At 37.9% G+C, this 13445-nt stretch overlaps 1 protein-coding gene across 3 annotated transcripts in view; it reads right to left on the minus strand.

The window, feature by feature from the left end:
* Positions 1-1554: 1554 nt before the first annotated feature.
* Positions 1555-13445, minus strand: part of ZFAT (zinc finger and AT-hook domain containing) — a 78917-nt gene continuing 67026 nt past the window's right edge. For all 3 annotated transcript variants that reach the window (XM_069005526.1, XM_069005527.1, XM_069005528.1), the window contains exon 16: positions 1555-2775. In XM_069005526.1, coding sequence (XP_068861627.1) covers positions 2536-2775 — 240 coding nt within the window. In that variant the 3' untranslated portion in view covers positions 1555-2535. The remainder of the gene's footprint in view (positions 2776-13445) is intronic.

Raw genomic sequence — 13445 nt, forward strand, 5'->3', positions numbered from 1 at the left:
CAGATTTTCTGACCACTTGGATCTTAAATCATTTGAACAATTGAGTATCTGAGTATTATGTAATATGATTTCTGCTGCTTTCTTCCTTTCTCTACTAACAGTGCTAACAGTACTGCACATTCTTGAGATGCAGGGGGTTTTCTTACGTGTTTTGGGTTTGGCTTGTTTTTTTTTTAAGTTTGTAAAGCACATGTCCATGTTGTGAGCAAATTTATTGGAATGTGAAACCATTTTCCTTTATTAATATTGAATGGATGCAGTTCATTCTATATAGCAGTACTAAGATGCTGTGTGGACTAAGAAATTCTTTAGAAGAATTAAAAATATTAAAATGTTTTGAAAATATGAACTGCATCAATATAACGTCTGTAATTTTGTTAGAAAACATGCTCTTAGAAGCAACAACAATTTGTGTTGTTTAGGTCATGGCAGAGCTGGGAAAAAAAAAAAGACCTGAACTGAAATGTATTTTTAAAATAGTAATAAAAAGAAGGAAGCAGAAAATTCACATAAGTGCTTATGCATTAGTATAGGAAAATGTGATATAACTCATCAATTATAAATCAAGCCTTAAATTACATAGGTATGTAAGGCTGTGATAGATGGGAATTAAACAAAACCCCAAAACTCTTTGTCCAAAGACAGCCACAACTCTTCCAGACAGAAGTACTCAGTCTATCTGAAACAATGTACTTAGGAATTCCTGAGTGATGCACAGAAAAATATTTTTCTGTCCCCTTTTCAGAGAGGTTTTACACTAAATTCATTACTGCATGGTGAACATCATCATGAGGCTCTTCCAAATGGCTTTAGTAGCAAATGGGCTGTTTCAACAAATTCTAAGTTTTTGAGACTGCTTTCTTCTCTTCTAGATAACAGAAAGGTTTGTTCTTGTAAATCAACACTGAATTTCAACCAGTAATTACAAAAACACAGTTTCTTATGCAGATTAATCCTTCTGATACATTTGATGCATCAGTTTCTATCACATTACAAATGTTACTAAACATTTAATGGCTTATTCTTGCCAAGTTTACTGAGGATACAAAGAATCAACACAGACACTCGTGACCAGCTCCAGTCAGTGACAAAACATGGCAACAAGGTCTCAACCCTACAAACTCAACATCTCTGGGCTTCTCCTGCACTGTCAAGATGAAACCAGACCAACGAAGCTGCCACCAAAGTCAAACAATTCTCAGTCCTTTTCCATTACCAAATTTAAATTCCCCATCACCACAGCTAAGTGAGAAACTGCCACTAAAGGTTTGCACTCTGATTTTATCCACCATCAAGAGAACCCAGCAGACTCAGAGGGGGCAGACAACCAACTCTCTACATTACATCCACTTAGTCAAAAGCTTTTTTCCACTTTTTTATCCAGTACACCCATAAATAAGTTCAATCACATATAATGGTCCGCCTGGATTTCATGGTGCTACTTTCTTGATTAGAGGCTGCTAACTGGAGGAATAAGTCAGAGTCAATGCACACCAGCATTTTTTAATTAGCCGTGAAAGGGAAGCCAACACTTAAGAAATTAGAGCATTAGAATAAAACATGACAATTTTGCTATTTATTAATGATTTTTATAGCTCAAATTTAAAAATATTAAACCAGAAACAATTCAAGATTCATGAAGAAAAATCTGGAACTATATACATGCATAATTAAGAATATCTTGATTCTTGTCAATATTTACTTCAGCTTTTTGTACAAATCTTTTCACACAGTCGTATTTACAAACATGTCTGTTTAAAACATATGAACATACATCTCTTATAGCATTTACAAATCTTTTGAATATATATTTTTTTCTTAGAAACAAAAGAGTATTTCCTTGATTTGACAGTTTTGGTTTCACCTTATGATACTGGACAGGCATTTATTCAGAGGGATGGAAAGAGTTAACATTATTCAAATAGCTAAATAACAGTCATCCTACTGATACCCAGAATTACCACATATGGCTTTAAATACCTTCCAAACTCGAAGGATCATCTCACAGGTATAAACTACAGTCCATCTGTGGTGTGTTTCTAATCAAATCTCAAGCCTTTGTTTGGGTTAGATCCACAACTCAGCAGATAATTTCTAAGCATGTACTCAGAGCTAAGAGGCCCTTTTAGTTATAGAAAAAACAACTTTGCTTCCAGCCAAGTCAAGAGTATATGAAGTATGTATAAAATGGGATGTATGGGCTTTTCCAGACACTCTAGCTATCTTTACAGATGTTTTTTATCATGGGATACCACAGTTTTGAACAGACAATATTTGTGTGGATTTACAGGAATCAAGTGAGAGATCTTCTAAGAAGGGGAAGAATACTTTTTCCTCAAAAGCATTTTCTACAAAACAGAAGTCTGAGAAGGTTTTGCACATAATAAATTTAAGTTACTGACACAATCCAACCAGTTAGATCGCTTCAAAAAATTAACTGAAAATCCATCAGCTTGCTTGCTTTTGGTTGGGACAAAAAACCCCAAACCTCTGGCTTTGGCAAATCAAGAAGTCACCTCCTTTGAACACTGTTCTCTAGAGCTCCTGCACTGATTCTTCCACAGTTTGCTCCTCCACAGGCTGCACAGCCTCCTGAACATAAACAATGAATTCTGAAGCCTCTCCACCCTGGGTATAGACAGTCACTGTCTCGATGCCTTCCACCTCATCTGAGGACACCACCAGGTGATGCTGCTCCGACAGCTCCACTGAGGCCTGCTGCAGCGTCTCTTGGATCATCAGCGTGTGGTTGGCTGCCTGCTCCTCTTCCTTCACCTGAGGAGACATTGAAGAACTTACAGAAATTCCACCTTTCCAGTAAGTACCTGGTATTGTGATGATTATTGGAAATACAGCTCCCACAAATTAGCAATCAAACAGTTTTGAAAGAAAATATAAGTTCTACAGAAAATGTGAGCACTTTTGATTAATGAGGGTGTAGCTAGGCAGAATACTGAAAGCAGCAACACAGCATCTCAATTCTGTGCACAGAGAGCTGCAAAGTTTCAGGTACATTGGTCTTTGGAGACAGCTTTAATCTCTCAGCAGTCACACATTCAAAACTGCTCTTATTTAAATACATCTGAACTCAAGCAATTCCTCTAATAGCACTGAGATGAGAATCCATCCAAAACCATGTAAAAAACCACCTACTGTACCCATGTCTTTCTTTTTTTCCCTAACAATGACTGCTCATAGAACTGCAAACTTCATTGTAAACCTTAGGGGTTTTATTAGAAAAATGTGAAATATAAATATTACTGAAATAGGTTCCTAAGGCCTACTGTTTGTGAGGCAGCAATGTTTACTTTATTGAAAGAAGAGTGATAGAAACAAGTGAAAATAAAAGATTTTTTACTGAACATTTTCCTTCTTGTCAAAATTTTAAAAAGCAACACAATCTGGTGTTGAATTCAAAATTCATACAGGTGCCTGTCAATTATTGAAACACAGTATGTACTAGAATTCCAAACCAAATCTTAATCCTCTACCAATCCATATAAAATTCCTATGCAAAGTACTCCAGGCAAGTATAAATAAATCAGAAAACTCTAAGTCATGTGGAAGAAATGCATTCTCTCAAGTGTTAGTGATAAAATAATTACTTTTAAGGAGAGAATGGAACAGCAATTTTTCAGTATGCAAGACATATGCAATGGCATTTGTTAGTGGAAGGTGTCCCTGCCCATGGCAGGAAGGTTGGAATGTGTTACAGCGGGGATACTGCAACACGCATATATCAAACCAGGAGTCCCGTGAAAAGAAATAAATATATACGGACGGATTCTTGCTAGATGTTTCAGAGATGTTTATTTCCCCAGCCGCATGGCCGGGCTCTGCTGAGGGACTCTTACAGTCGGGGCCCGAGCTGCTTTGCCCGCGCAGGGGAACACAAACCAACCAATGGGGAACGAGGCTGAGCAGGGGCAGGGAAACCCCGTGCCTCCCTCAGGGCTACATGGCAGGGGAGGGACCCCAACATCTCACCCGTTTTATTTTAATAAAAGGAGAATGAAGACAATTGGATAAACATAACAAGAACAGTTTCAAAACAAAACAAGCCACCCTCCTGAGTCTTTAAATGTCCAAACAAATTCTGTGGAACATCTCAGGGCTGACAGAAGGGAGACAGAACTCTCTGGACATGCCTGTGGGGAAACTGAGGCAGGAGAGGGTTTAATTTCTTTCCTCCCCCTTTTCATCCCCCCATCGGCATCGGAAAGGGATTTTTGGGGAAACAATTGGCAAAGGCAGGGGTTTGTGAGGGAAACCATGGATGAAAAAACGGATTGGGAATAAACTGGGGATAGGGTAAACTTAGGAAAGGGTTCATATTGGGTATAGGGTAAAAGGGGAAATTAGGCTGTGGGTAGGGAAATTGCTGGAATGGATATTGTTTATAATTTTGTGCATAACGGCTGCCTTTGACGGGAATACCTCCAGGCCCAGTAACATTCGCTGCTTGTAAACCCTTCTTTCCTTGCACTATATCAAATTGAACAACTTCCCCACCTCCTACACTTTGCAGGTAATTTTTAGGGTTATTCCTTTTAATGGCAGTTCTATGGATGAATAAATCTTCCCCTGTATCATCTCGTGTTATAAATCCATAGTTGTTTTTCACATTGTACCATTTCACAGTTCCTGTGATTTTCGTTGCTAGAACGTCTCCTATCACGTAAAGGATCCACGGAGAGCTTCTATCGCTAGTCCATCCCTTAGCTTATCACAGATCTCGTTCCAGAAACACTCCTGAGAATATCCAGGAGGTTTGATATCAAAAAGTAAGTCTCGAGAAATATAGGGGAACTCTTTGAAAAGCCAGATAAAAAAGTGTTCAAGATCTCCCGGTTCCAATACTTTTTTGTTTTGTTGTTCAAGGATCCCTTTTACTTCTAGATACATTTTTTTCTGTGGCTCAGAGAGCCCCATTTCCCACGATTCTTCCATAGTCCAGATATGCAATAGCAAAACAAAACCAAGAAGAGGAATCCAAAGTTTCCAGGGTTTACTCACACAAATCAGTCACGGGGATCGTTCTGCTCGCAATCTTCCACCATATGTTACAGCGGGGATACTGCAACACGCATATATCAAACCAGGAGTCCCGTGGAAAAGAAATATATACACGGACGGATTCTTGCTAGATGTTTCAGAGATGTTTATTTCCCCAGCCGCATGGCCGGGCTCTGCTGAGGGACTCTTACAGTCGGGGCCCGAGCTGCTTTGCCCGCGCAGGGGAACACAAACCAACCAATGGGGAACGAGGCTGAGCAGGGGCAGGGAAACCCCGTGCCTCCCTCAGGGCTACATGGCAGGGGAGGGACCCCAACAGGAATGAGATCATCTTTAAGGTCCTTTCCAATCCAAACAATTCTAGGAATCTATGATTCCATTTGCTGGAGCTCAGTGTGCTCTCGCAGCACGGAACTCTTAAGTGATCTTAAAAAGAAGAGGTCAGACAAGGTAGACTCTTTGAAGTGTGGAATCTAAATTACAGAAGTTAGAAAGGGCTATTTTTTTTTAGTTAGAAGCTGGCTCAAAAGTAAACAGCATTAACACAATCAAATTCAAGTTAATATAATTAAGATCATTAATGTTGTTTAAGAGGGGAGTGGGAACAGAAGGGAAAAACTACAGCGAAGATTCCAAGGATCTGTCTGGTCCCTTAGAGACGAGCAAGGAGAAAAATAAGCCCTGTATGTTTTCCTGATGCTCTTTTCACATTTAATTTTCTTTCCCTAAGCAACCATTCCCTTTGTTATACAGTGACTTTGCTTCTGACTTTTCTATTTCATGTTTAAAATATCTGTCAGAAGATTTTAGAGATACACAAGCCCCTTAGGACTTCACAGCACTTTGAACTTTCACTCAATTAATAAGGCTACAGAAAGCTTTTTCTTGAACAATAACAAGTATGTCCAGGTGTTAAATTATTCAGAGGGCCCCAAGTCAGTATGGCTGCAACATACTTATGAAATATATGTGGATTTTATCTGGTGAAAGATTTAACATCTAAAGGGAATGTGGCCATTGTCATTGACTTTAATGCAACAGCACATTCATACCTGCTGATGCTCACTCTGGCTTTGTTGCACAGGATTCAGGTTATAGGGATAAAAATACAGGAATAGAATGAAGTCCTTTCCACATTCTGTTTCTTTTACCAAACGTATCTGAATGTTTTATCTGAAATACAGTTTAAATATCTCCTGCTGAAGTTCAAGCTCAACACTCTACAAAAGTAGGTGATGCTGGATGTTTTTCTTGACACAGTAGAAGCTGCAACCACTCTCAGAAAGAACAATTTATGTTGTCTCAAGATACAGGTATCATGAAATCAAAGAGTCATGGACTCACAGAATGGTTTGGAGATTTGGAGATCAGGGAACTTGGAGGTGATCTAGTTCCAACCCCTCTGCCATGGGCAGGGACATCTTCCACCAGACCCATCCTGCCTGGCCTCAAACACTCCCCCAGGGTTGGGGCATCCACAATTCCTCTGGGCAAGCTGTTCCCACATCTCACTACCCTCTGAGAAAAGAATTTCTTCCTAATATCTAATCTAAGTCTCTCCGCTTTGAGTTAATAAACAATCCCCCTCATCCTTTCCCTGTCTGATCATGTCACAAGTCACTCTCTTTTTATAAGCCCCTTTCACCAACATACCCCTCACCAATGAAAGCTTGAGCCTCTCTTTGAAAAGCAGGGAGCTAAATAATGAAAAATAAACATAGCACTGTTAACTTGTCTCTCTTGCTGCTTCTAATGCACCCTTTTTTTATTTTTTAATTAATAAAGAAACCCTAAATCCTACTGAGAGCAACAGAGCTTTAGTGAATTCATATACTGAACTCCCTTTTCATAATTGTCTTCTCCTCTTTCCTGAGGGTACCAGCTCCACTGTCAGCACCTGTGTGGGAGGAGTTAAGGACATACACAAGATCCACCAATGAATATTGCTCCAGGCCAGGAAAAGTCTAATCACCCGTCAGTTCAGATAGGAAGCTGCAGTTAAGAATGTTAGATAATTAGAATCTCACAGCTTGTTATGAATCAGCTCACAATTACAGCCCTTGATGCTAGAGATGCTCAAACAAATACAGAAATAGGGGTGTCTAAAATGTGGCCCTATAATTATGCAGTATACACTAATCCCTCTTGTTTTACTGCACTACACATAACCCTATGACAACATGCCTCAGGCCAGAAAAATTACACTATGTTTGCTAAGAGCTGCAAGAATGCACAACACAGTATGAGATGGATCTCACTGTTGTCACTCTAAATCAAAACCCATAAATAATTTTAAATATAGTTTTGTGAATCTACATAAATAATGAACAGAGGAAAATAAATAAAGCACAGTTGCCACAAAAATGGAATGCAAGCAGAATCTCATTCAATTCAATAGCAGCAATCTAATACTTACTTGGTTTTTATATGCTTTTGAAATGAAAATGGCCAATAAAGAAAGTTAGTTTAACCTCCCTACCTGACTTTATCAGTGTGGGTTTATTACCCTTGTCATGCAGGGTAGAAAAAAACTAATGCCTTTATTTCTGGTGTTTCTAGCTTCCACAATCTTTTTTGGACAGCTATCTGTAATCCTTTTAGTTTAGACAAATCAACACATTATCTGGGATATTTGCATTTCAAATCAGTTCAATGTTTACATGCTTCTCCTTGGTTCCTATTAGATTGTTCCACAGGGAATAATCTCAAAATGTTAATTTACATCCCTCAAATTGAAGAAACAGTGGGACAGCTGTCATCTGAATGAACGATGTCACTACACTCAATTCTCTTTATCGGCTTCTGAAATCTTTTGAAGAGTAGCATCCAAGACCTCTTTTCTGTTTGAGAGTCAGCTGAAAAGCATCTGTCTGCTTATCCTTCATTAAAGAATGACAGCAAGGAGCTGAAGCCACACACAGCTGGTGCATTACATCAAGTCAGTACCTGCATAAATATTCTTTATTAACTAAATCTGTCTCGCACAAAAGCCAATGGGACTTTTACCACCATGTTTTCATAAGAAGCTCAACATCTCTAAATTCCAAATGTTCTTAATTTACATATCCGAGAACCATCCAAATACACGGAAGCATTCGTTACAAATGGGTCTCTTTTCTATTCCTCTCAAAACAAGAAAGTCTTTAAATTTGAAATAAATGAATTCAAGCCATCAAGGAAAATATAATTCTTCCCCTTCCTGAAAAGGAGTGAAAAAAAAGTATTTGCAGTAAGATGCTAAAGCCTTTTCCTTACTTTAGAGCTCAACCTGTGAAATACTGAAATATCTCCAATTTTATTTGAAGTCAGCAGGAGCTGCAGGTCCATTGTGTTTAAACAGTTTTGCTGGGCCTGTCCCCAGATCCTCAGTGGAATCTCTCCCTTGATTTCAGACTGAATGCTGCTTTTCAGTTTACCATGAAGCAGAAAAGTTAATCAGAGAGATCTTTCAGATTTTCAAAACCTTACACTAGGCTGCAGATGCTCCTATTTATATCATAAAATATCAGTAAGAAAATATACAAAATATCTGCCAAAGGGATTAAAATGAAAGCATTTTAGATCACAGAGAGCACCTGGATATGTGTCAGCTTACATTGTGCCTACAAGTTTTGTTCAGTATCATTTGAATAATTTCAACTCTTTATCAGTTTTGGTTTACATACAGTTATATTGTGTGAAAAAGACACACAGAAAACACTAATTTGATCATCTGAATCTCCATAATGAGCTACAAAACAAAGACAATCTGCTGCACAATGGTTTGTGGCAATAGTAAGAGGCTTGAGTATGGAAAGACTTGTTTTGCATAAAATAGAAACAAAAAGGAAACAAATCTTCATATTGGTGATGCAGATTTTTAAAAAGTTTTAGCAATTGGCTGGTTAAATACATCCTAACAGAAGGACTGTGACTGGACATGGCACTCATCTGGCAAAATGCTGGATCGCCCCACTTCCTTCTGAGGCAGAATAGCAACACTGCCACTGTTGTAGGAGCTCTAACAGGACAGTGATCTTGACATGAGATTTTATCTGTACAGAGATGAGAACTCCTCAAAGGCTGAGGAAAGAGGGTCTCAGCCCCATTTAAAACTTTCCATTGCTGCTACTGTGACAGGAAGCATCAAATTGCTCCGCATTCTAAAACAAGTACAGAATTGACAATCAACATATTTATAATTTCATATACTGGCAAATTTTCTAGATTAACACCAGCACCCATCATCACATCAGGACCAATTCAAGCCAGACTGAAGTACAAGGTGTGCTGCTGAAGTACAATGTTCAGTAGCCTCTGATGTGACAGCCATGCTAATGTTAGGTATTTACTTTTGAAGATGTGCTTCGCAATAAAATTCTTTTCTGTGATCTGCTTTGAGCTGATGTATATAATCTTTGCTCTGCCTTCCTATTGCTGTCACTTTGAAGAAAGTGACTTACCATGGTAGGATTTTACTGGAGCCTGAAGAGATCACAGAATAAAAGGATGAGAGGAACTAAAATAAAGGGTGAAACACATGGAAATCCAGTGTTTTCTGGTTATCTTCCGATAAAGATCTGTTTAGTTATTGTAACAGCTGATTTACTTATTCTCCAGAACACATTATGTCTAGGTTAAAAATAGGTCACTATGCTTTCCAGGGATAGATTTAACCCTTCACTTCAGCCTACAGAAGTAGTAAAAACATCCATCCTGTCTCATCTTTCTGAATGGAAGGAAAAGAGAGAGAATTCAGCAGCCAACTGCTGCTCTTTGTTGTTAATATTAATGAAGTGCTTTGGATCAGGACCTGGATTGTATCAGCTATGCTACATGAAATGAATAGTTCATGCCCCAAAGGCCTTAAAATTTCAGTATCATTTCAGTATAAAACAAGAGACAGTAAGCAGATACAGAAAAAGGTTGGTGAGAGAGTAAAACATAAATGAGACAGTGGTAGCTCTGTGTGACAGGCATTAGTACCAATATACAACAGTCTATCCACAGATAATTACTGTCATCATATTTTTGACAAGTAATTGAGAGAAGACAGTGAGGTACAAATTGCTCCTCATTAAAAATCCACATAACTAAGCACAATATGGAAGAAGACATTAAGAAATTTGTTTGAAAAAAGTAATGAGCATTTAAATCTTTGTGGACTGAGCAAAGGTAGGAGCCAAAATCTTTACAGCTAATGAGAAATGGGACTCCAAGTTGGAAAGGACTAAAAAAAAACACCTAGGAAAGGAAAACCAGATTTTTTTTGATGTGGCAAAAAAAGGAACACCAAGTAAACAGGGTAAGAAAGAGGAGAGAAAGCAATCTTGGAGTTTTTTTCTGAAAGAATACAAGAGACAAAACATAAAACTGTGAATGTCAGAAAAAAGATTATCAAAGTTAACTATAGCATAAAATAATGATGGCTTGGACAACCACTGTAGCTAAAAGGTTGAAATGGGAAACCATACAGGAGTCATAATTCAGAACAAATTGGCACCATTTAGGTATTCACCTGCAGACAAGGCCCAATAATGTTCCTGAGGAGGACATTGGCTCACTGGCTTGAGGAGACATCCCATAGGGTTGAAAAATAAAGTGGACTACTGATGAACAGTGGTGCAGAAAGGCTGATATAATCACCTCAGTGATTAATAATAATGACTAGTGATTAACACAAACTTCTCAGCCATCTTCAGAGTGAGCTCAAAGGGATGGCTCTAGAGCACAAAAACCCAATACAGTATCACAGGCTTAAAAATAGGCAATTACCAGCAAATTTGCTAATCACTCTCTAAATGAAAAAGAAAAAAAAAAACCAAACAAACTGAAAAACAGATAACATGCAACCAAATTCAACTGGTTACTATACTGCATACCAATGTAAACCTTTGGTTTGGAATCCAAAATTCTACTGCTCTGGTTCAGTAATTTGATGCAAAAAGAAAAACTCGTATTTGGACAAAGAACCATACATCAAAGAGATCTGATACAAATAATAAACTGCTTTTATGAAGAATAAATGAATTAAACAAAAAAGTATCTTGCTACCATTACACATTCCTGCTAACAAACACTGGAAATGGAAGAGCAACAACTTAAAGGTAAACAGACCAAGAAGGGGGAAACACTTCTGATATTGTGGTCAGTGCAGTGAGGGATTCAGGAATTAAGCTTTCAAGGATGTTCTTCATATATTGTGAAACCAAGAATATGCACTTTGAATATTGTTTCCCTGGAGAATAACTAACAACACTACACACTCCAAGAGTCTCCTCTGCAAAAAATAAGATATCAGGAGGCTCATTTCTGAGGGTAATATTTCCTCACAAGAAACTCAGTTTAACTTGAAACAAACTTTTTATGGAACAATTAATATCCTTACTTGGAGTACATTCTACCTCAAAGAAACAACTATATATTAAGGCAGTTTCTAGATAAACACTATCTCTGCTCTAGTTAACACATAGATTTGGTGTGAGAAACAAGTCTCTGAACACAGGCCTGCAGAGACTCTAAATTGAGGGTGTCTGTGACACTGGTCTGACTGCTCATCCTCCAATCCTGCCTTATGTTTGGCAGGTGAGCCAGGAAAATAGTACACATACACCCTTATAAATAATATATTGAACAGCCTCTTCTAGCGAAATAAACAAAAAAACAAATGAATCAATCTCCACCCTATGGCACAAGGGCAAAAAGTACATCTGTAACAGGACACAGAGAGTTGAATGTGTAGAAAGGAAAGTGTCTTGTTTTACCACCTTCCTGAGTGCTGTTCCCACAAAACTCCTTTCTCCCCAGTCTCTTGCCTGTATTTACCATCTCCTATGAAGAGTATTTCATAGCTTTTCTAAGCATTTATTAGCCTCTTTCCTAGCTGTTCTTCAAACTTAGCACTCTTTGCTCTCTCCTTTTCCCCACTTTGTTACTTTTTTGGTGATTAAGCAGAGCAGAACAACTCAAATGTCATGCTATGAAGAAATATCTTCATTAGCTCTTTTACAAAGAGATCCAGACTGGATCCCTAGAACTGAACAAAGATGGACTTCTCCTGCCATGCTGTGATCAAAGCTTTAAAAGGGGATTTTTGCCAGTCTCAGATCATATTGGTAAAACTTCACATTACTAAGTGTTTTTTCCTCAGGCATTTGGTGTATATTACATTCCTTAGCAGCTGCATATTTTCAGAGCTTACACAACTGGATTTATCCCAAATTAGAAAAAATTTAACTTTGATAACAGATTAGTATAGTGACTCGCAGGAAAGATTAAGATAAAATCATTTCAGGCTCTAGACACAACCTTGGAAAGGTCCCATATATGTGACACTAACTGAGCCAACAATGATTCCTATTTACCAAGCAAAATACAAGCTAAGCAGGGTTAATTTTGCATTTTTGGGGTTTAAAATCGTAAATTGAATCCCAATTCTGGCTGGAATTGGTTATTCCTATGTTGTCAAAGCCTTTTCTTTATATAATCATTCGTATAAACAAGAAATATGAGGTTTCCTAAGTCAAAACTGATATTTTGTTCTCAACATGCAATTCAGGAGCTGTGAGCTGTGAAGAGACAATCTGATCCTCATTTCACCTCTATTATAATGTGTACTTATAATTCAGGATACTTGCAGTAAGACTACAAGCAGAACAATAATTTAATAAAAGAACCCCTCAAACATGGTATCCTTTATGTCCTATGACTTAATAGAAAATTTTAGAATTTTATCAGTTATGCCTAATTAATACACCAGGTATCTTCCAAGATGCTGAAGAGGACTTACGGATAAAGACAGAGTCTTGTTACTGGAGGTAAAAATTCTTGCATTAACCTGAAGCTCTACAAGCACAGCACACTGAAGGTATGTGAGCACCCAGGGTAGGGAAGCACTAAGGCATGAGGATGGCAGCATTACTGATAGATACAGCTGGATTCATACATGATTTTAAGGATTAAGTGTAAATGGCACTTTTATGAGTGAAAAGTAAGTATGAGGACAGCTGTGGGAGAAAGAAATTTCCAGGGAGGAAAGAGGAGACAAAAATAGGAACACTATAGTGTAAAACTTACAGGAAAAAAAAAAATCCTTTTTAAAACATACTAGTAATCTAGAATTTAGAAGAAATTTCTCAGTGCAAATAGAGAAATATGAAGGCAGCTTGCAAGGGCTAGCTAAAAATGAGATATGAAAGCAAGAACTGATATAAAAAATGGATAATGCATGTCCTTAGAGAAAAAGAAAAAAAACAAACAGCATAAAAATCAGGACAACTACAATAAATATTGTTAAGGGCAAAAAAAAGGATCCAAGCTGCTAAGCAAGGACTCAGTGAGGCCATTAAAGAAAAGGAGTGGAAATTCAGTGACAGATGATGTCGATATATTGCTGACACCCTGAATGAATTCTTTGTCTCACAATCCACAAGAGAAGCTGAAGGTCACAG

Source organism: Aphelocoma coerulescens, chromosome 2 (genome assembly GCF_041296385.1).
Source record: "Aphelocoma coerulescens isolate FSJ_1873_10779 chromosome 2, UR_Acoe_1.0, whole genome shotgun sequence".
Classification (NCBI taxonomy): domain Eukaryota; kingdom Metazoa; phylum Chordata; class Aves; order Passeriformes; family Corvidae; genus Aphelocoma; species Aphelocoma coerulescens.